The sequence below is a fragment of the Protopterus annectens genome, chromosome 1.part2, assembly GCF_019279795.1.
Source record: "Protopterus annectens isolate FY-2018-M chromosome 1.part2, PAN1.0, whole genome shotgun sequence".
Lineage (NCBI taxonomy): Eukaryota > Metazoa > Chordata > Ceratodontiformes > Protopteridae > Protopterus > Protopterus annectens.
In genome coordinates this window covers 449,388,314-449,413,193 of record NC_056727.1, presented here as the reverse complement: position 1 = coordinate 449,413,193, position 24,880 = coordinate 449,388,314, and the positions used below count along the sequence as shown (strand labels likewise).

Genomic DNA, 24,880 nt, shown 5'->3' with positions numbered 1-24,880 from the left:
ATCTGGTATCAATATACAGGCTTATTAATACAGACTTCCAACTTAAGTATGTACTTCCAGGGGATAACTGGATTCGGAACATTAAGCCAACACAATATTAAAGATTTGTTCCCAGATTTTCGGATTATTTATATTTTTCTTATGATCTTTGATTAATAATTTATGTGCTAGAATATGTTTTATCGCTACACTTTTAAAGTTTTCCCATGAAATCTGGGATGGATTCAACCAATTTGTAGCTATATAAAGCTTCATTAATAAGAAAATATTTATAAGTATCATCATTTGGGATCTGTCCACGTTGTTTGGCGGGATATGTAGAATCATAAATTCCCAAGAAAGTGTAGAATGCTGATAACCCATTTTTTGTAATTGAATTTTTTAAAGAGTTCCAAAGTTTAAATATACATTTACAGCTCCAGAACATGTGTAAAAGATCAGCCGTTTGATCAATACAATATGGACATTTAGGTGAATTTTTGGAATTAAATTTATGCAGACTGAGACGAGTGTAATAGGCATTATTAAATATCATCAATTGCGTAAATAATAACTTTTGGAGAGATACTGATTTTAAAGTTAGGTTAATTGCCTTTAATATTTTATTATCATCAATCAATGCTATTTTATCCTTCCAGTATTTTGACAAGAGTATTTGGTTTTTATATTTCAAGTCTTTTACCAGATTATATGTAAACGTTATATATTTAGAGTCCTACATAAGAGTTTGCCATAAATTTGAACAATTAGTTAAATCTTCTTCCTTACTTCTGAAATCATTAAAATAACTTATGGAAAGATCCTTTAATTGTCTCATTATAATTAAATAAAATTTAGGATGGCTCATTTCTTTTAACGTGTCTTGTATTGAGATACCAAGATAAGGGTATAAATTAAGTACAGTTAGATTAACTATAAGTGGAAATTTTTTAAGATCTATCAATTGATTATTGATTTTCAAATTCGGATTCTTGTGAAAGGGTTGGAAAGTCATCATATATTGCAAGAGATTTAAAGATTGAAACAAATTTTGTAACGATATTATGTGTACTCTAATATGCTCCATTAAAGCATACAATTTGAAGGTATCTTTCTGTAAAAAGGGTAATACCTTAGAGTTAATACCCAAACTAACAGCATGTTTATAGTTCAGAACCAACCACTTAGGTGACCATTTACTACTGGATATATCAAAGTTAGCCACTCTTAAGATTCTATTAGAATTTATTATTAAATAATATAACTCAAAGTTAGGTAAGTCTAAACCTCCCTTATTTTTCGGAGTCATCAATTTATCATAAGATATTCTAGTTTTCTTAGGCTCCCATACAAATTTAGCTAATTCCGTATAAATTTGTTTAAAGAATTTTTTAGAAATTGAGACTTGAGAAGCTCGAGAAATATATAACATTCTGGGGAGTACATTCATTTTAATGATTGAAACCTTTGCCATTGTTGGTAATTTCAGATTATTCCATCTTTTTAAATCAGACAATATATGATCCCAAATCAGCTTAACATTATTCACATAAAAATATCTATTATCTGTGGAAAAAACAATACCCAAATATTTTATTTTTTCTTCGGATTTTAACTGACCTACCAATGGTAAAAGCGAAAAGGATTTAGGCGTTTTTAAAGGAAATAAATTGTTTTTTCTAAGATTTATTTTGTAATTAGATATCTCTGCAAAATCTTCCACTGCTTTTAGTATTTTCTTGGTATCTGAAACAGGCGTTGTACAGTAAATATTAAGGTCATCAGCAAAAGCAGCCATGGATATTTTAGTACCATAGATTATTGGGGTATTATGATATATATTTTGCTTAATATGTAAAAATAATGGTTCTAAGTATAGATTAAATAATATAGGAGATAACGGACAGCCTTGACGTGTTCCATTCTTAATTTGTATTCTTTTAGAAGAGTTTTTATTAATGTATAAAGTTGTATAAGGATTATTATATAATTTTTTTAATGTTAAAATAAAGTCTTGGGGTATATTGAAGTATGGTAAAATATCAAACAAAAATTTTAAATTAACTCTATCAAAAGCTTTTTGTGCATCAATTATGAGTGCGTAAACATTAAGATTTCTATGACTGGCGTAAGAAATTAGTGTATGAAGTGATAACGTATTATCAGTAGTTTGTCTGCCGTTTATAAAGCCAGCTTGTTCATTAGATATTATTAAATTTATTACCTTTTTCAATCTATTAGCTAAAATAGAGGTCATAATTTTCATGTCTATATTTAAAAGTGAAATAGGTCTATAGTTATCTGGGTTTTGAAGATCTGCATTTTCTTTAGGTATAAGAATTGTTTTCGAAGCATTAAAGTGTGGATCATTAATTTTATTTTTGATTATATAATTAAATATATGCGGAAGTATTTTACCTAGAATATCACAAAAGGTTTTGTAAAACTCTGCAGTCAGACCATCCGGACCTGGAGCTTTATGGGGTTTCAAATTATTAATTGTATCTTTTATCTCCTCAGAGGAAATTGGCTTAATTAAACCCACATGAGATTCATCACCGATTTTCGGAAAGATAATCTTCTGCAGAAAATCATTGTTAATCTTATTTGTAAGTAATCCCTGATGATCACCATACATTTGAGAGAATATTAATTCAAAGGTATTCGTAATATCTTCAGTATTAGTATATCTTTTATTGTTAAACTGTATTTCAGGAATTTGAGAAGGTATTTTTGATTGATTAATGATACGAGCCAATGCTTTCGATGGGGTCTGAATATGATTGGCATATTTTTCCAGTATTTTATGTTCATGAAATGACAACCTACTATTTTGAAGCAAAAACAGATCCTTTTGACATTTTAATAATTCCGTTTCAGTTTGTTTGTTATAATTCCTAATTAAGTCGTGATCAAATAACTTAATTTTAGATTCCAGTTCTTGTATGTCTCTAGTTTGTATTTTCTTATAATAAGTAGCTTTTTGAAGAAAAGTTCCCCTTATTTGTGCTTTGGTTGTCGCCCATTCTATATCAGGTGGATGTCGCTGTTTGGAAAAGTTAACTAGTAGAAGATTAAAAGTCTCTTGAATTTCGTGGATTATTTCTTCTTTATTTAATAAATTCGGATTTAGAGACCAATTATAACCTCTATGCCGTAGACTATTTTTAATGTCTTTGTTAAAACTTAATGTGATTCTAGAATGATCCGATAAGTCTCGAGCTTGTATGGATACGCAGGGATCTAAATTAATTAGTACATCTGAAATCAAGAAAAAATATATCCTAGACCACATTTTGTGACAACTTGAAAAAATGTGAAGTTAGTTGTATTTATTTGGTTGTTTGTATATTTAAAAGGATCATATAGTTTAAAATCTTCTTTAAGTTCCTTTAATGCTATTACTGCTTCATTATTAAAAGACCTGTGTGAACTTGATTTATCCAATTTGGGATCTTGATACATATTCCAATCCCCTCCTATTATTATATAATAATTATTATATTGATTAAGGATAAAATAAAGTGATGCTATAAAAAGTTGTTGATTGGTACACGGGGCATATATATTAAGAAGTAAGACAGGTTTATCATAAAGGATAGATGAAAAAATCACATAGCACCATCTTCCCTCTTTGTCTATTTTAGAATCTAGAATTTTCTCTTGATATTGACTTTTAATAATGATAGCAACTCCTGCACTATTAGTTGTCCCTTCTGAAGCTACTACCTCTCTAATCTATTTCTTATCCTTAATAACTGCCCATTGGTCATTAGTCAAATGGGTTTCTTGCAGTAAAATAAAATATGCCTCTGTCTGGAGAAATAAATGAAGAAATAATTTCCATTTTTCATGTTCTGGAGCCCTTTAGTATTCCATGACTCTATTATCCACATACTAAGATCTTTAATTCGTTTAAGTATACTTTAAAATTGAGAAACTGTAATAAATTCAAATATACTAGCACAATATATATTGTCTGGAAGCAATCTCGAAATCCCGTCCCACACCAGTACCTATCCACTATTCCCCCGGACCAGGGCATACATAGGTTCTTTACAACGTTAAGAATTTCACGGGTAAATAACCTTACTAAATATCTATTCTTTACCTTAAAAAATATAACGTCAAAGTCATGCAAAAAAACTATAAAAGCTACATCTAACTCTACAAAGACTAACCAAAACATTCCCTAATAAACACTGATAGATATCTACACCTCTTGAACAAACTATTTAGTTAAACATATCAAATAAATGGTCTTAACTACACATACAGTTACTATTATTCTTCTCTGATAAATCTCAAATGTTTGTTTACTTATAATAACTGGTTGTGTCTCAATAAGATATCTAACAACCACATTTAAATCTAGAGTAATCAAATATCAGACACTAACCCATGTTAAACAGTAGAATTATTCAATTAAAGATAATTCACCGGATGTATTATCACTTGAGAGAGAAACTAAAGAAAAGTAAATACTTAACATTTAAGTACTATATTTCTCATAATAGTCGGAACCAACAATATGATAACTACCTTTATGTTAACCCTAACTATACTAATATCATTAAACTAGATCGTATACTTAAAATAGAAACTAACTTATATATGTTATACCCTAAATTAAGATATTAATACATAACCAAAACCTCCCTCACATTCCTGAAGAACCAACAGTGTAACATCTCACGGTCTCTTTAACTGCTAAATACCCCTTCATAGACCATCTCATTATCTAACCATTTACAATATTAGAACATAGCAGCAATGAAATATTCTACAAGCTTATTAGCAACATCAACATTCAGCATGATATTCCTGAAAAAAAAAAAAAAAACTAAATGCTACACACATTAAATCTATCTTCAGCTATTAAAATTATGTTAAAAGCTGTATTTCCTCTAAACAATCACTTAATTAACACATTTTAAGCATCTACAACATGAACTAAATTGTTTGCATACCTGAATGAATTCAGAGCTTACTTTAGATAACTAAATACACCTTACATACTTTAAATGTCCACGAATATCAAAATTGCAGTCTAAATAACTTTTCCCTTCTTCCAAACTGAATTGTTGATTCCTGATCTTGTAAGCTTGTCCTCGACTTCGCGATGGGGGAACCATTAAGCGAACGGACTTCTGGAAGTGCCACATCGAAAACGGACCCTCAGCAGCAGCAGAAGGATTTCCTGTTGATCCATGAAGGAGCACAGTTCGTAGAAGCCATAAAATCTCGGAAGATCCTCGCAGACGATCAGGAGCTGTAAAAAAAAAATGAAATAACTGCTTTCCAAGAGGCCTGGTGCACTAAAGGACAAACAAAGGATTTAGAAGCCTCGAGTCCTAGCAACAAGCAAATCCAAGTATCCACGTTATGGCAGTCGGACTGGATGGTCAGATCAGGCTTCTGAAGCAGGAAGAGACTTAAAAATCTTCAAAAAGGTAACTTTTGCTTCTTTTTTTGTAGATATGGAATATTTGGAACCATCGACTGTAAAAATTAATGTGTTAGGGTATTTCATTTGAAATTTAATGTGTTTTTCGATGAGAAACTTGCAATATGCAGACAGTGCTTGTCTAGCTTGCCTTATTTGTAATGGTAAATCCTGAGCCATGGAAACTTTATTATTATGCCACATAATATAACCTCCATTCTTTTTTACAGTTAGTATTATTTTGTTTACGTCTTGGTAGTTAAGTATTTTAATGTATACTGGTCTAGGTATATTTGAAGCTTGAGCTTCTCTGAGAGCTCTATGAGCTCTCTCTATTACTATTTGTTTAGCCATATCAGAGTCATTGAACAACGTTGCAAATATTTGTGTGATAGTTGAAATTAAATCATTATATTGAATAGTTTCTGGTATCCCTCTGATAATTATATTATTCCTCCTGGATCGTGCCTCCAAGTCCAGAATTTTATCTTGCATAGACTGAATATCTAGGTCATGAATGTCTGGTTTTTTAGCAAGCAGTGTTATTCTGTCTTCATTCTCAGATATTCTGGCCTCTGTTTTATCCATCCTTTCTAGAATTTGACTGCATGTAGTACCAAAAGATTGTACCTGATTAAATAGTTCTTTCAAAGCTTCTTGGATGGGTAACAGAGCAGTTTTAATATCTTCCATATTAGCCAGCTGATCCGGTTTATGTTTCATTCCTGATTTTAGAAGTTCCTGTTGTTTTGTGATCTTCTGCCTTTTCAAAGTTAAATCTTTTTCTGGTGATTGAAGTTCTGATAATTTGGTTTTAGTTGTTGTTGTTTCCATATTTTTGTCTTCTTTTGACATTGTAAAACGATGCAGTACTTATTATAACTAAATAGTAAATAAGCCAAGTTACTGATCAGACAGTTCCTTTGTTTAGTTCTCTGTTCAGAGTCAGACAGTCAATCAGTTCTAATCCTGTTGATTTGTTTAATTCCTCATGTTCATTCACCTCTCAAGCGATAATCAACTGTAGTAGTTTTAATTTTAGCCAAAAATTAATGTAAGAAAACTCGTGGTATGTCCTCAGGGTTAGATTTTCTTCCGGATATTTGAAGAGCTGTAGATATGCAGTGCTTACAGAATGGCAGCCATTTTGCACTCCGTGTAGGTTGAACTTGAGTTCGTCATCGATAATGACCCCTAGGAGTTTTGTGTGGGTGTCAGGTTGGATGTTTGTATTGTTAGAAGATGTAATAAAAAAGAAGGTTTGTGATGAGAAAGAGAACGGGGAAGGAAAAGTAGAAGTTTGGTCTTTTTGGGATTTAGGATCAATAGGTTGTGAGAGAGCTATTGTTCAGTGGATAGTAGGGCCTGTTGGGTCAGGGAGTGTAGTTCAGGAATATTATTTGAGATGGATATAAGTGTGGAGTCGTCGGCATACTGAATAAGGGAATAATTTAGCCCAGGCTGTCACGTGTGCAACTAGCAACCTAATCATGGGGGAACACTGCCATTACCATTACAGCAATATGAGGTGCCACAATCCTGACCTCCTTGACTAATATGTGGATGAAGTCAAACAGCAGGCACCACCTGTGTACTGTAAGTTTAGCTGTTATATTACGTAAGCCTGTAAATGCACAGGATACTAGAAGAGAGGTCACATTACTAAGTCTCATCTCTGAAAAGGCTTTTGACTGTGTAGAATGGGTTTTCCTTTGAAAGGTCCTATTTTCATTTGGCTTTCCAGAAAATTGTATTGATTTATTTTTTTTGAAATCTATAGGGGGTCAATGGTGGGAATAAAAAAAAAACTCCTGAGGGTTATTAGCTCTGTTTTTGATCTCCAAAGGCACTAGGTAGGGATACTATGTATTGAATCACTATAACAGTTGTATTATGTCTATCAGTGTTGGAGGGGTATAAATTGGGAAACAGGGAGGTGAAGGTCCCCCTATAAGCTGAGACTTTTATGAAATAATTGGTAAATCCAGAAAGAGATTTAATGGTACTGTTTTAACTACTCAAGGAATTTGATGCATTTTTAGGGTACAAACTTTACCAGGACAAGGCAGTGGCAGTCACTATTGACTGTATTGGCACACCCAAATTGATTAGTAAGTTTCCATATTTATGAAAGGCGAGTTAGGTCAAATATTTGGGTATCTGGTTTGGTCAGGTATTAGGGGATTTGGTAGCTAAAACTTATGAATGTGTATTCACCTCTCCAAGAAAGGATGTTAGGTACTGGAAGATCATCCCGTTGGACCTAGACCAGAAGGTACAAGCATTAAACTTCTTTTTACTTCTCCAAGCATTGTATGCTTTTCAGACATTATCAGCTGAAGTAGTTCAGTCATTTATAAAGGCCACAAAAGTAATTATGGATAATTTTCTTTGAGGAGGGAAGTATTTGTGAATGGTGTGGCAAAAGGTAGTTTTGAGTAAGGAAAAGGGGGCCTGGTGGTGCTAGATCTCTTAACTTATTATAAAGTGACCAAGTCTAAGACACTAGGTTTGTTGTACAGTAAAGAATATATAAACCTTTAGAAAGACTACTTTTTGAGCCTATTGGCAGAAACAGTGGAAATGGGTGGAGTTTAATTCTGATATTACCTAAAGTCACCAAGACGCTTCCCATATATTAATGGGCAAGTGGGACAATGTTTAAAGCTGATACTGTTCCATCCAGAATTGAAAAACTGGGTTAAATATCACCTACCAATAAGCTACAATAAACTGAGGTCAGCTGCCATGAGGATGTATCATTGAGACTGGAATGTGTGGTATTATTACAGATGAGCTCAATGCATTGTTGGATATTATTACTTAATTTCCTGGCATAACTAGAGAAGGAGTTGTAGTTTCCTTTGGTATCTTTGTACTCTGCTTTATATATATTTTTAATTGTTCTCACAAGTTCCTTGCTGGCATGTTTCAATATGGTCTTGAAAAGGAAGATGAGGATTTCTTACAGGTTTTCATTGTTTTCCTTTGTTGTTATATGGTTTAGTAATACAGAGTTCCACCAGAGAGGTTTATTGCTGAATTTACGTTTATATTAAGGTTGGATTTGTACTGAATTTTCTATACAGCTGGTTAGGTGCTGATAAAAGTCAGAGGTGAATGTGACAGCTTTCTCAACTGGGTTCCTTTGCAAGGGATTGTTGGTAATTTTACAGAGATTTTCTACAAGCTGAAGTAAGTATGTCCTTGGAAGTCCCTAAATGTCGTTTCACTTGGTGGTAGGGTGATACCACTAGGCCTGTCAGAGAAGATGGCTAATTTGTAGGCAGATTTAACTAAGGATGAGGAGATACATGGTGAGGCAGGGAAGTGATATGTTGGTAATAACCAGGTCAAGGATATTAGAGCCTCTAATGGGTAGTTTTACAGTTTGCTCCAGTACATCAACATTAACAAAGTGTAGGAAACACAGAGCATATCCATTTTTAGAGGTGTTGTGTGTGTCCCCTAGCAAAAAGGTATTTGATTTGATATTTAACCCCCTATGATGTTAGGGTATTTCCAATTATTTTTGGGAGACATTGAGGGGATTTGTTGCTAGAAATGAAGAGTAGTTGGATTTGTTAAGGGTGACTTAGATCTCCAGGAGCTGCAGATTAGGGTTGTGGGTAATTTGATATGAGGTGATGGTGTTTCTGACAAATGCAGATACTCCTGCACAGTTACACAAGGGTTTGAAAGAGTGATACCTTTCTTTCCAGGGACTGAGTTTGCATACTTCATTCATTGGATACAGAGACCATAACAGTGACGCAGATTTTTGGATTTCATATTAGCTGTAGTTATGATAGCTCCACTGATGTAGCTGAGGATGTAAAATCTGCAGTGAACCTTAAGGGAAAAGTTGCACAGTACCTTAAGGGAAGACATTTTTTGAATCACCCTGGGGATCACGTCAGTTGCCCTGCTAGACAGGGGTCCAGGGAAGTAAATAGTGTGGGAAGAAATAGCCAGGGAATTGTTATGGCTAGGCATGTATAGGCCCTAGGGCCGATAGCCTAGTACCAACCTATGAACCTATGATTTCATTCTGTTTAATGTATGTCAGGAGTTTCAGTTTTGATGGGCTAAAGTGTCCATTGTCTGCAAAGGTGTCTTCTTCCAGAATTGTAAGTTATTCCAAGTTTTCCCAGTGTTGTTTTTTTTTGCAGGGTACGATAACCCACTTTGATGACATCAGAAACTAGATGACCTTGTACACCACAAAATAATGTCTGCAAATCAGCTTGTTGGGGTTTAAAACTGTTTTTTTCACCTGTAGGCTAGGTAGTTCCTCCTCTCATCGATCTAAAGATGCTAAAAGTTCACTTGTAAGATAGCTATTTTGTACATTAATAGCAGTTAAGCGCTGAAGGGTGATGCCATATCTTCAGTGAAGAGAAACTCCAAGGCTGGAACTTTAGATGCAATTCACAGTAGTGCTAAATTCCAGTAGAAGGACAAGAAGTTGTAGGATTTTCAAGATGTTCTTCATGTTTCACTGTTGCAGTCATCACACTTGGATTATCTGCCTGCAGGTAGCCGTCAATCGGCTCGAATACCAGAGACTTAGTATTTCTGCGTTGGTTGCTGTCGCTCCAGGACTGACATCAGGTCATCAGGGGTATAAGAACAGGCAGCTGACACCATTATATCAGTCTTTCTTGCTGAGGAGCCTGAAGCAGCAGCAGATCATACGAGTGCCGGTCGGCCACTATCTGAGTTTTCGTTTCCGAATTGAATTATCCTGAAATCTTCTAAAGCTAAGTACCCCGTTGGGGATCCTTTTTTCTTGCTCTAACCGATGTCAGAAAAAGTTAACAATTGTCTTGCCTGTGGAAAACAAATACCACACCAAGATTTCCATTCTTACTGCATCACCTGTTTAGGCCCAGACCACGACATACCTCGCTGTCGGTTTTGTGCCCAAACTATTCATCGTCGGGCCCTTATTGTTGCTAAATACTTTCGTTCTCGATCTCTGTATTCCAAAATGGCTTCGATTAGCCATCCGATTATGCTCTTCCAAAAAAATGTAAGGATAAAGACAGAGACAGCCCACACAGGTCCAAATCTGTCGACGACATTTCCTTTAAGCTAGTCGCCAGTTCGCCGGTACTCAGTGAGGAGCTTTCGCAGCCCCTGATGCCCACTTCAATGGATTTGCAGGCCTCTACCGAGACCCGTTCGGAGTCCGGTATGCTGCAAGACTCTTCTATGACTACAGAACCTGCAGATGTCTCTACCTTGGATGGGTCCGGAGCCGCTGAGCAGGCACCGGCTTCTGAGGAAGTTCTTCACACTACCAATGTTCAACACAAACCGATGACTTCTTTCCCGTCTTCAGTTTTGTCTAAAACTACTGAGTTTCTAAGGCCAAGAGTACGCACTACGCCTAAAAAAACGACGACCAAAGCTCATGCACCGACTCCCTTGCCACAACATCAAATGCTTAAAATGGCAGAAGACCTTATTATGCTGATTAGGGGAAGGCAGCCTTCTCCTGCTAAGAGAAAAAGAGACCTGTCCCCAGCAGCTTCAACAGACCAAGAGTCTGACGACTCTGAGGTATCTGATTATGAAGACATGCCCTTTTCTGCTTATGAGGATTCAGATGCAGAGGAATCTATTCCCTCGGCTTCTCCTCCAGAGGATTTTTCTTTTGGCGAAACCTTACATACTTTAAGAGAGCATTTTCACTGGGAATGCCAAAACTATCCTCAGTCCAAAAAGAGACTCAGAGAATTTCTAGATTTGCCACAACATAGGCCTTTAGTAATACCCCAGTCCTGGATGTTGTGGATGATGTCTTTATGGAATCCAGTTTAACTCTTGATACTTTACCCCCTGCTCCTAGGAAACCAGACAGGTACTACAGAGTACCGGACTCTCACAAATTCCTTTTAAAAAATCCTACTGCTAACCCAGAGGTCATCTCCCAGGGGCCTAAAGGTATCAAAGCAACTGCAGCTAAGAATATCACCCCTTCGAATAGAGATTCCAGAGCTTTGGACAGATGCGGTAAGAAAGTATATACCTCTGCAACTCTCGCCATTAGGGCTTTGAATTGTCAGTTTCACATGCTGAAGTACCAACAACATATTATGGAACTCATTAAGCAAAAAATAGCTACCTTTACAGACTGTGCAGAAAATAAAGAATTGCATGAGCTTGTGCATTCTGCAAGCCACGTCAGCAAGCATACATTGCAGTGTGGCTTTGACGCCCTAGAAGCATCTTTCATGGCAGCAGTCACTGGTTCTGTACTGAAAAGGCATGCTTGGCTTAAGGAGCAGACCTTGCCAGACCATGTCAAATCAAAGTTATTAGATGCTCCTTTGAACAAGGACAATCTGTTTGGCACCAAAGCAGAAGAGGTTCTTAAAAAGATGGAAGAAAAAGCTAAATCTATGCAGACAGTCAAAGAATTCTTGCAAGTACAGCTTCCTAGATTCAGTAGGCATTACCCCTTGAAACATTGGTTCTTTCCAGCCCCCTCAAGGCCATCTCAAACTAGACCCAGGGGAAACAGACCTCCCAGACTACAATCTCAGGGTATGCAGAGATCTAAGCAATGGAGTGCCTCCACCTCTAAAGCAGGGAGTGCTAAACCACCCCCTTACGGAAAGAATTCCCAATGACTTCTCAACTGACATCCCAGATGACATTTCTCACTCCAGATAAACAAGCCTATCTGACAGACTGTTTTACTCAAATGGCCGCCAGAACCCAGCTATCCGCAAGGAAAATCCTGCAGGCCCTAGGGTTCATGGCTTCATGCATCCTACTAATTCCATATGCCAGACTGCATATGAGGAAACTTCAGTGGTACTTAAAAAGTCTTTGGTGCCAACATTCGTAGGAAGTGGAAACCGTCATTCCTGTAATACCCTGTCTAAGGACAGAGTTTCTTTGGTGGTCAGCAGCATGCAACCACAACAAGGGACTGCCCTTTACTCAACCCCATGCTGCCCAGACCCTAACCACAGATGCATCAGACTATGCCTGGGGGTCACACGTGGACAGCAAGTGCATTCAAGACCACTGGAACCCAAGTCAAATTCATCTCCACATCAGCCAAAAAGAGATGTTAGCTATGCAGCATGCTCTGACAGCTTTCAGATCCCTACTCTCACCAGGACACCTGCTAATAAAAAACAGACAACACCACAGTTATGTGGCACATCAACAAGCAGGGGGGAACCCACCCTTACCCACTCTGCAGGCTAGCCATGGCCCTGTGGAACATGGCCTTGGACATGCAGGTCCATCTGCAAGCTCAATTCCTGCCAGGCAAACAAAACTCACTGGCAGACAACTTAAGCAGAAATCTCATAGATCCACATGAGTAGTAACTAAAGCCCAGCACCTTCAACCTTCTGATTCAGAAATGGGGGACCCCAGAGGTGGATCTCTTTGCCTCCCCCTGCAATCACCAGCTCAGCAAATTCTGCACCAGGACACCTCACAGCAAGGCCTGGAAAGTGGATGCCCTATCCTTCCAGTGGGTAAATCTCTCAATCTATGCCCCCCCGCCCCTTCTCTCAAGAGTATTGCTCAAGATAAAACAGGACAGACCAAGGACAATTCTGATTGCCCCAGACTGGCCCCACCAGCACTGGTACCCACTCCTGCGCAGCCTGTCACCGGTGCCACCCTGGCACGTACACCAGAACCCAACCCTGCTCTCTCAGCAGGGGGGACAGATCTTGCATCCACAACTGCAAACCCTAAATCTTGCAGCCTGGCTTATTCCTTGAACTCTCCCCCAGTAACCAGCCTAAGCAAGCAGGTGCTGGACGTCATTCTTGAAGCCAGAAGACCCAGTACAAGGAAATCCTATGCTTATAAGTGGAAAAGGTACTGCTCCTGGATTCAGTCTAAAGGAGAGAACACAACTCTGCCCTCCCTGCCTCTAATCCACAGAGGCCTATCCTTCTCCATTAAGATCCATGCCTCTGCCATTTCGGCTCATTACAACACTGAACCACCTCTCTTCTCTCACCCTCTTATCAAACAGTTCCTGAGAGGGACAAACAACTTAAGGCCACCTAGGAGAGCACCCACCCCTGCTTGGGACCTTAACTTTGTACTGGAAAAGCTCACGCTACCCCCCTTTGAGCCTGCAATGTCAGCAGAGTTAAAATTCCTCTCTTGGAAAACATCCTTGCTTCTGGCCATCACTTCAGCTAGAAAAGTGTCTGAGCTACAAGCACTTATGGCTGTGGAACCCTTCATTATTTTCCACGTTGACAGGGTTTCCCTCAGGACTAACCCTTCCTTTATGTCTAAAGTGGTGTCCAGTGTGGTTCTCAACCAATCTATCCATTTGCCAACTTTCTTCCCTAATCCTCAAAATAAAGGGGAAAGGATCCTGCACTCCTTGGACGTGTACAGACAGCTCAGATTCTACCTTGATAGGACTAAGCCCTTCAGGAAATCTGACCAGTTACTGGTCAGCTTTGCACCAGGGGCAGAGGGCAAGGCCATTTCAAAGCAAACAATTTCCAAATGGATAGCACACTGCATACATTTCTGCTACAAGTACCATGGGAAACCAACCCCTCAAGGGTTCCACTAGGGCAACTTCCACCTCTACAGCATTTCTCAGGGGAGTCCCTACCAGGGACATGTTGGAAGCTGCTACCTGGAGTTCTGTACACACCTTCACCAAACATTACCACCTGCCTATCTTTTCCAAATCCAGGGTGGGTTTTGCAACAGCAGTCCTGCAAGGCATACTAGCCAGCCCCAACTCTTCTTGACTGCCTCCACCCTTCTTCAGCTTTGGGAATCTACCCGAGTGTGGTGATTGCAACAGTGAAACATGAAGAACATTGTACAGTTGTGTACACTTACCATAAATGTAGATGTTCAAGTGTATTTACTGTTGCAGTCCTGGTTTCCCTCCCTCCAGCCCCCTTGTGTCTCTCTCTCTCTCTCTCTCTCTTCTCTCTGTGTCTATTACTCACCCCTTTCAGGGGTATTGGTATTTACTTTTTGCTGGTGGTGTTTTCCTCACCATAACTTAGCTCCCTATTTGGGGGGCTTCTGACATTTGGGGCAAGAAAAACTGATGTAATGGTGTTGGCTGCCTGTTTTTATACCCCTGACGACCTGACGTCAGTCCTGGAGTGACAGCAACTGACGCAGAAATACTAAGTCTCTGGTATTTGGGCTGACTGAAGGCTACCTGCAGGTAGATAACCCAAGTGTGATGACTGCAACAGATGAATACACTACATTTATGGTAAGTGTACACAACTGTAGTTTCTGCACCCTCTAACACATAGACAGATAGGGAGGCAGGCAGACATACACACACAAACTCTGTCTTCCTGATACATTTCTAAATCCCAGATAGCTGAATCTGTCATACATACATTTATTTTGTGTGTGTGTATATATATATATATATATATATATATACTTTTTGTTTTATCTACCATTCGTTTTGACTTGCACTAAATCTTTGGCATCTAGATGAAGACACAAAAGAAATGTACCTACTTTGGTCTTCCATGGTACCTCATAATGGGAATAAAAACTACAAGTCCCATGATGCCTCTATTCTTCCTGACTCATGTGAACAGCACATGTCAAATGTGGCTTAGAATCAGTCCTGACTTCCTCTGATTTCAGAATGTCTGTGGATAAGATTTTCCCTGCAACCAAAGCTGTAATAGTGCCTGGAAATGGTGGAGGAAGTGTAGAATATTGCAACTGGTATGGGTGGACAAGAAAAGCACTAAATAAGGTAAGACATACAATGAAACTAGAATCTTTATATAAAGGGGTCAGCAAAGTAAACTCAAAAGGCTGCTTGCTATATCCTTACAGCTGGTTAAGGTGCTGGAATGTCTTGAGTTAACACTGCTTTTGAATGTGGTATTTGGCAGTTTATTTAAATTTTGAATAGGAACATTGGAATAATTATTAAGGTATTTAAAGCATGTGTAAAGAGTGTGGTGAAAAGTTTATGTTAAAGTGGTGAAACTAGAGACCTCTGCTGTAATGTGTATTACATCATGTCTGTGTTCTATTGTCTTGGTGTTGCCTTTTAGTGGCCCAGTATTGCATTTACTATTTTTTTTTCAGAAAAATATGCATGATTTATGTGAGGAGAACTTCATTTACTAACCACTTTCAGTACCAGTATATTTCCAGGTTGCAGCTATAAGACTGTATGTATACTACACAGTCCCATACAGAAAACACTGCAGATGAGAAAAGGTAGACAATACAAAATCTGATTCACTAGCCTTGTATTTCAAAACAGCTTGTGCAACAATTCTGGACTTATGTAAGGAAAGGCATATAATTCACAACCTTTCAGTTTTATTTAATTTATCTTTATGGAAGCTACTTGGTTCAAGGTTTCATGCAGGTCAGTATTATATTTATGACCTGTAGAAAATTATTATAATATGTTGATCTGCTGCCAGCGATACAGTTTGCTACTTACCTGCTTAGAAAAGCAGAACATTTAAGACAAATGCAGTAATTGCTGAAGAACTTGCAGGGCCAGTGTTAACATTTTGGGGGCTTTCAGCAAGTGTCACATTGGGGGTCTCCCTGGACACTAAGTATCTCTCTGTAACTGCTACCCCGCCTAAGCAACCTTTTAGTTCATGGTGCAGAGTTTTAGGAGTACGATGCATGGACTGAACTGTAGCTAAAATACTTTTATAATTTGACAGGCCTGTGTAATATACTATGTTGGCCGATTTCACAGAGGGACATTGACAGTGACTGGTATTTAGTTGCAATGATATATAGTGCCAGTGACTGGCATTTAGTTGCAGTGATGATATATTACAACAACCCTGTATACAGGGCTGGCCTTAAGTGAAGTGGTGCCCTAGGTAATGACTCCATGGTGCCACCCACTGCTTACTGTTCTACACCCTCGCACTCCTCTTCAAGTGCTGTCCCTTGTTTTACCCTCATCCCAAGCTCCCCCACCATGCCCATTACTTTTACGTCCTTTTGTCACAATTTGGCTAACTCTTCAGCTTTTTCAAGAAGGAGTGGTTTTCTATATGCTCTGAAGTGCATTTTAAAATTTTAACAAGCTTTTCATCCAGTAATAGCTTGAACAATGATATGATAATGGAAAGAAATTCAGTGTTGCTGTTCAACTTTACTTTTCCTTGAATCCTTTCAACACTCCTTACAGGGAGGGATTCGCTGGTGCCTAAATCTGACTATGAGAACTTGCATTGTCAGTAAAATCACTTAAAGCTGAATATTTACATATTCTTCCACTTAAACTTGATGTAATGTTTTATTGTTGCTGCTGAGGGCTTCCCTTAGAAAACAAGAATCCAATCCTGAGTTACCCCCCCCCCCCCCCCCAAGTTCTGTTAAAATGACATGTTGGGTTGTTGTAATTCCACTCTTGCATTTTCTGATACAGACATACTAAATGTTAATATGAAGTATGCTATTAGAACTTATGCATTCCATACAAGTTTAGACTACGCTGCTTATGTTTTTAAAACTGGCCTCTTTTGCCCATATCCTTTCTGCTAACTGTTTCAGAAAGCTGACTTTTTCCATGTTATTGTATCATTCAGAAATAGTTTTAAGTATGCGAGTTTGATCATCCTCATCTTTAAAACAGAGTCACCTTGTTACCCTTCAAATTGGTGTTGTGCTACCATTTTCAAAATATGATTGATTATTGATTCTTAATTTCCTACCCCTTTAATAGATAGCCAGATAATGTGTTTCCATAGTTTGTCATTATTGCAGTTCTGGAGTCTGTAACTTTCGTTATACCTTTTAAAAATAAAGTTTCAAATTTCTTATTGTGCAACAAGAAGGCTGCAGCTGCTGTATTCAGCTGGTATTTTACTTCTGTGCATTCTGATTCATATGCTTGTGTTCTGTAGTAGTACTGAGATGTATAACTCACTAATGAGGATACCTTTCAGTTGGAGAAATGGCTGCTATTTACAGAACATACATAAGATAAACTTACCTTAGAAACACGTTTGCACAAATGAAAGTGAAAGTTTCAAAAACTGTGACCTGAAATTATGAACTAAGATTGGGCCTGACAGTGTAAAGCAAAAATCTAAAGTCTTTAACTTGCAGTGCTAGTTTACAAATGCCCTTTGTTTCATAGATTAGTACTAGGCTAACTGCCCATTTGGGCTATTATAAGCCTAGCCAATTACCCCATGTCAGAATCAAACTGTGCACCCTGTGTTTATAAGGTAAACACTTTAACCAGTATGCTAACCTCTCACCCCTTGAACAGATGGAAAACCTGTTTCATGGTTTTCCTGTCTTTCCTGGCCTTTTCAAGAAATTAAAAAAAAAAAAGAAAAACATGATGAAGTCGCTCAGTTTTTTTTTTCATCTTGATTCCCCCATAAAATCTGAACTTCTTTAGGTATAAGTACCAGAAGTGCATGGCATATTGAATGCATGTTCATTAGCATAGCTCTCAACGGTCCAGATTTTGCCTCTTGTTTTTGGTATATTCCTCATAACCGTTATGGTTTCCTGGCAAATTGCCAAGGATTTTAGTCAGTAAATAATGATATACATTTGACTTTCAGGTTCATATCCTTCAGAAAATGCATGGTAACATGAATCCTGTTATTCTACTAACTTTCCAAGTCTACAAAAGTGATATTTAAAATCTGTCCCTATTTTGGGGCTTTTGCCCCCCCCCCCCATTAGTTTAAGCTGTGTCCAGATTTCTTGTGTTAAGATGCTAAAAGGTATTTTGATTAGCTAATCTGTTAAGACTAAGAGTCCTACCCCTGTTCCTACCCCTGTACTGTGTCTGCTTAGTCTTGCATGCTGCAAATGATTCCGCACTCTTTGAACTCCTTCACTTAAAACCAATGTAAAGCAAACATCTGTTCCCGAGACCTAGACAACCACATTATATAGCACCAAATGGCGTGGCAGAGACCTAACCTAATTTATACCCCATTTCTGGAATAGGCTGCCCTTATAAAAATCATAGGAAGTTCAAGGCTACCGAGTCCTCCAGCTGCTATGCCTTGCCAACTCCCACCCTAGACTATACCTCTGGCTTCAGATGCCAACCTGATTTCAGTGACTGCTTTAGTAGACCTAATAGTCTTTTTTTAAATTTACCTTGCCTATGAAGCAGAGTACTTCCTAGCAACATTTAAAAAAATATATGACTGGATAGGTGATCACAAATTTTCATTGGGAATGTATGGAGAAAGTTTGCTTAATGTGGGACATTTAGTCTTCCACAATATTGGGTGTTGTGCCTGAGCTTCTCAAGGGTTTTCTTTGACCACACACGTAATAAAAACCTATGAACCTATTAACTATCCAGAAAAATGCCCATAAGTGATGCTTGCAGTGTTGTAACTCAGCATTTTATTAGACTTGCCTGCAATTCTATTTTACTGAGCCTGTTTCTTCTTTTTCAGATGTAGATGCTTATATTTTTTCTAATACACATATATCTGTTCTCCAGGCCCATAGCTTTAAACATTTTGTGTTAAATATCTAACTGCTATCTGATAAACCATTAAGAATGATCAAGTAGGTATGCTCTGATTGTCTGCCTCTGTACCTCTTTGTGTGCCTTATCACAGGTAATTCCAGTACATTGATTCTTCTCATTTTTCTGTTGCATATTATACAATATCCCAATTTAAACATTGATGTTTAGGGGTTAGGGCAAATTTGATTAAGCACAGTTCACAAAATCGTGTTTCATCCGTGACAGATCATCAGATTCGCAGTTTTCTAGAATAACCAGTCTGACCACAATGCATGCACTCTTACATGTTTTTTTTTTCCCCTCACAGTTACCTTGTGGAGAGATACATTTCATTATCTTACTGTATATTGTAATACAACTGCAAAGCTACCAAACCTCAGAGAAAGGGGAATACATTTTTTTCATAGTAAAAACATGTAGCTTGATTATAAGACAGTTTATGCTTTTGTTAAGGTCCTACCCCAAGCTTGTAACAGTTACAACAAGCTGATTCTGGAAGTGACATTATTAAGGTAGGGCTTTCTCTTCTTATAGGTTCATTGGTTCATAGGTGGTTGCTAGACTAATGGCCTTAGGGCCTTTACAAGCCTAGCCATGATATACCCATGTTCCCTAATTGGTTAGATGGTTGTTATTTGCAGAGCAAGTCTGTGATCAGCACCGATTGACCCTGTCCACAAGGGACATAGGTGCCACCCCTGGGGTGAATTTACGGTCTCTGATCCAATTGTATAGGTTGTGCTTGAATAGGGTTATTGAGGAGCTCTGCTTCATGTCAATTGTGAGTTTATTCCAGAGGAGCTGCAATCTCTTTAAGATATATCTGTCTCTCTAGCATGTTCTGTTAATGTCACAGGCTAGGTTGAGATCCCTGGAGTGAGTGTCTCTTGTCCCATTTGATTTGCGAATGTGCAGCATTTCTGTTGGGGCAGGGTTAGAGACTGCACTTTAGGCTAAGCATAAGCTGTCTCTCAGCAGCCTATAGGATACAGAGTACAGTTACAGGGCTTTCAGCCTTTCCATGTAGGTTATGTTTTGGAGGCCCTAAACTTTCTTGGTGAGAAACCTCTGTGATCCTTCCCACTGCTGCAGATGTCTGGTGAGGTATATGCAAAAGGGAGCATTGTGCTCTATTGGTCTGATTAGGGTTGAGTACAGAGGAGTTGTAACATCCTTAGCCTTGACGTCTTTGATGCGACAATGAACTCCAGCTTCAAAGGTCTCAGTAGCAGTATTCCACAGGACACTGCCTTGAGTACACTCTTATTTGTCCTTTGGCTAACCAAGTTTGTGGATGACTGCAAACTATGTATAGTTGTCAGTCCCCCCATGGTGCTCATGTTCTCCAACATGACCTGTACCTAACATCTGGCGTGTTAGCCTTGGGCTGATCCTAAATGAGAAAAAACGAGGCATAGTTACCTTTGATAAAGCTGCCTGGACACTTCTCGTATCACACTGGCACCCCAACAAAACACTTGCCTTATTAGAGACTTGGGTTCCATTATAGACAATGAGCTCTGTTATGACCACCATGTCTTGGTTGTGGTAGGAAGTCCTTTGTCTCCCACAGCAGTCCTTGTCTTTTTGTGCTTATCCTCCTTTGGCTACCAGGATAGGTTTGAAGCCCTGTCTCTGTACTTGGTCTCTTGGGGGATCCAGTTCATGTCATCCTGGGATGACATGATTGATGGACCACACTGCTTTGCCAGAGATGGTATTCACCTGTCACCTCTAGGCTTTCGGTTACTGGCTAAGGCACTTGTCTCCCCCATAGTGCCTTTTTAAGGCAGGGTCTCAAGAAAAAAAATTTGGATCTGAAAATATCACTCACATGTAACTGCTAAACGTTAGGAGTTTAAATCAGAAACTGCACTGTATGGAACCACTCCTCTCGCAGGAGGATGTTGATGTCTTTTTTTTGTCACAGAAACTTGGTTCAGGGCCACAGAGTGTACTCCGGCCTTGCAAGGCTACAATGCCTTCCACACTTTCAGACCACAGAATGAATGTGTTAGAACCAAAGGAGGACGAGGAGTATTTATCTTCATCAAAGAATAAATGCACCTCTAAACTGATTAGAGAGAGGAAAACTCCATGGAGTTACTTCATGTTCAACTAACTGTAGGTAAGACCCCCCCTCTTCAAGCCATCATTGGCTATAGGCTTCCTTCAATGAACCCACGCTGCTTATTTTGACCTACTTGAGTCAATCAAATTACAACCAAACACTCTGGTCATGGGCAATTTGTTTAACTATACCTCCATTGACTGAGAAACTTGTATAAATACCAACATGCTTGCACAAAGGTTCCTGGACTTTAACACTAATGCCCTGGAACAAATAGGATGTAACCCCACAAGGGGCTCAAATATTCTCAACATGGGGTGACCTTTGCACCACCACAAATATAGGACCCTCACTGGTTAAATCTGATAATAAATCAGTTACATTTGAAGTACCTATAACACCTGAACCCCTCTTAGGTGAAATGTTGCTAAATAAAATTCACCATAGCTAATTATACCCTCCTAAGGGATGGCATAAATAATTTCCAAGCTGCTGTTCACACAGATGGCATTTGGCATTCACAAATGCCCTGTACAAACACTTACAGATATGCATTGACACACCTGTACCTGGTAGGATCAAAACAAGATTCTCAAGAAAAAGCAAGCCTCCCTGGTGGACATGTAGCATTAATAAGTTATACAACAAGAGGAAGAAGTTGTTGTCTAAGAATAAAGAGAGAGGTTCCAGCACTGGAAGAACACCCTCCTCTGCTTGAACAAACAAACAAGACAAAATCCTCCGAGGGCAACTTTTGAAGAACATTTTTCAACCATAGCTAAGGATAACCATAAGCCATTCTTCAGTATAACCGTAACCTAAAACGTAGGACCCAGACGTGTGTTGAACTAGCTGTGGATGGCATCACACACACTGATCCTGTGAAATTGCTAACCTATTAGCCAACAGGTTTGATGAAAATGTCATCCCCCTGTCCCCTTTAAACATTTCACAAAGCATGCCCTCTACATTACAACCCACCTTGTTGCATCTCCAAAGAGTAAGCCATTAATGCTGTCTCCAAGGCCAAAATCACAGCCTCTGTGGGACCAGATGGCATCCCACCTTGTGTTTTTAAATGGTCTAAAACATGAGTTAGCAACTCCATTAGGTACTCTCTTCAGCCAGAGTCTGAGTACTGGTTTTGTTCCTGCTGAATGGAAAACAGCAGGCGTTATCCCCTTTATAAAGGTGGTACAGAAACAGACCCTGAGAACTACAGACCCATAAGCTTAACCAGACTTATCAGTAAAGCCGTGGAAGGAAATATTATGGACCTTATAAAAAAAGGGATATAGGTGATCTCTAAACCCTTGATCCAACACAGTTTGTCTTTGTCAAAGGCAGGTCATGCCTGTTAAACCTGGTGGACTTCTTTGAAAATGTCACCAGAGCCATAGACAAAGGCAACTCTGTACATACAGCCTACCTTGACTTAGCCAAGGCCTTCGACACAATCCCACATTCGAGCATTATTGGTAAACTCTCCCAGTTGAATATCAACCCTTATGTTGTCAGGTGGGTTGCTAACTGGCTCAATGACAGATCACACTCAGTCAAAGTTGGGGACTTTACCTCAACCAGCAGACCTGTCACCAATGGGGTTCCACAGGGGTCCATGCTGGGCTCCCTGTTTTTTAGAATATACTTCTCAGAAGTTCAGGCCAAAACAGAGGGGCTGTGGCTAAGTTTGCTGACGACTGCAAATCAGTTGCAATCATTGAATGAATTCCCAAACGATGTCAGTATACTTCAAGAGGAACTTACACAAACCAACGAATGGTGCCAAAGCCATGTACTCGGAATCGATGCTAAAAATGCATTATCTTCCCCTTCAGTAAAAACGATATCGCTGCCGACTGTCCTATAAATAATAATGTCTTAAGTAACAACTCAGTAGTGAGAGACTTGGGAATGCAAGTTAATTGTAGCCTAAACTTTGACCATCATGTGTCTACTGTGGTAAGGAAGGCATTCCACGTCACACACCTCATTAGCAAAGGCATTGCCTCAAGAGTGAAAGAGGTCATAACACTGCTGTACTCGACTCTCATCAGGCCAATAATTGAATACAATGCTGTCTTTGGTATGTACCTTACCAGACACCTGCAGCAACTTGAGAGACCTCAGAGATTTCTAACCAAGAAAATTCAGGGTCTCCAGCACATGTCATACATTGACAGACTGAAGTCACTGTCACTGTACTCTGTAGTGTACAGACTAATTAGATGAGACTTGTGCCTGGCCTACAGAGCAATCTCGGATCCAAACCTAATGGAAATGCTGCACATCTGCAAGTCAAATGTGACAAGGTTCACCTGCTCCACGGACTTTAACCTGGCCTTAGACATAAATAGGACCCGCTGGAGAGACAAATATGTCTCTTAGAGGTTGCCACTCCTCTGGAATAGGCTACCAATTCACATCAAATAAATCCCCTTTATGACTCTGTCTGTGTAGTCTGGATGACTGGATGGGAAAGTGTAAATTCCTGTTTGCGATTTCACCTATGAACCTCATAAATATGGGCAGTCATTACTAACTAAGATCTCGAGTTTAGTCAAAATCCTTTATATTGGGTTTCTCTAGTATTATATTGGGTACACATGGCTAGGCTTATAAAGACCTTCGGGTCAGCAGCCCAGTAACCACCTGTGAACCTATAAGAGACTCTTGCATGGAGATTATTGTTTTACATTCTGTACCATTAAGAGCCAGACCAAATAAATCGTTGTACATAGATTTATTTAACTTAATTAGACAAGTAGTACTGATTTAATTAAAATTGATTGACTGCTGATTATATAAAGTGTTAGCTAGTTGGCTTGTAATTTTGTCTGAAGAAGGTGAGACATTGGGCTCGCCGAAAGCGTGTTTTGTGCTTACAATATTGTCTTTATTAAACCAGTGTTCTTGGGTTGTGCTCCGCTGCTCATTTTCGTTTTTTCTGAGTTTGTGTACTGGTTTGGTTACGTTGTTGCGAAGTCTGTGATTTACCATGAGTAGTTTGGGCACTTCAACTCAAGGATCTTTATTTTCACAGAGGGATGGTGGTGCTGGTAATTCACCCACACAGGAGAGCTCTGCTAACGAAGCGAATGCTGAAGGCAACCTAACTCTCCTCTTGCAGCTTGTCATGGATCGTGTTGACAAGCTAACACAAAAGGTGGATGCTTTACAAGCTACTAGCGTACCTGGAGTGCAAAGCGCTGGTTCTCCACTACTGCCAGCGTTAAGCGCTCGTTCGTTTTCTTCACTTTTGCCTAACAATCTTGAGGCGCCGAGGATGACTCCAACAAGCACTTCTGGTGCTTTGCCTACCATGGGTTCCGTTTCTACACGCAGTCTAGTTATTTCGGATATTCCGCCTGGACAGGCTAATAGGAACTGTATAACAAATGGTGAGCAGGAAAGAAGCACCATTCCTGCTTCTAACTTTATAGGAAGCCCTTCAATTAACAGATTTCTCAGTCACATTGATTTTTTCAGTGACGAGACTAGCGAAGGAGTTACTGAAAGCAGTCAAGAGAATGTAAGTGACTTATCTTATCTTATTACTGTTTTTGACTCTAAATTGTTCAAGTGCAGGAAACTGCAGCTTGAAATTTCATATTTAAAAGAATGTTTGGTCAAGAAACTGGTTCCGAAAGGTTTGCGGCAATGGCGCTTTCCTGTCGGATTAGTGGAAGGTTCACAATTCCACAAAGACTTGTTAGCCCTGTTTGACCAGCAGGGCTTTGAGTACATGAATTTGATGATTGTACAATATCAGAAGGAGGTTGATTGTTTTAAAACTGAACTTGCAAGTCTTGAAGAGAACATTAAGGCTGACTCAGAATTCATTAGATACAAATATGAGTACTTGCGTATTTTTAGT

General features: G+C 38.8%; 1 protein-coding gene across 1 annotated transcript in view; it reads left to right on the top strand.

Moving 5' to 3' along the window:
* Positions 1-15,023: 15,023 nt before the first annotated feature.
* RBBP9 (RB binding protein 9, serine hydrolase) overlaps positions 15,024-24,880 on the top strand; it is a 225,969-nt gene continuing 216,112 nt past the window's right edge. The window contains exon 1 of the mRNA XM_044056985.1: positions 15,024-15,182. Within this exon, the coding sequence (XP_043912920.1) occupies positions 15,069-15,182 (114 nt within the window). The 5' untranslated portion in view covers positions 15,024-15,068. The remainder of the gene's footprint in view (positions 15,183-24,880) is intronic.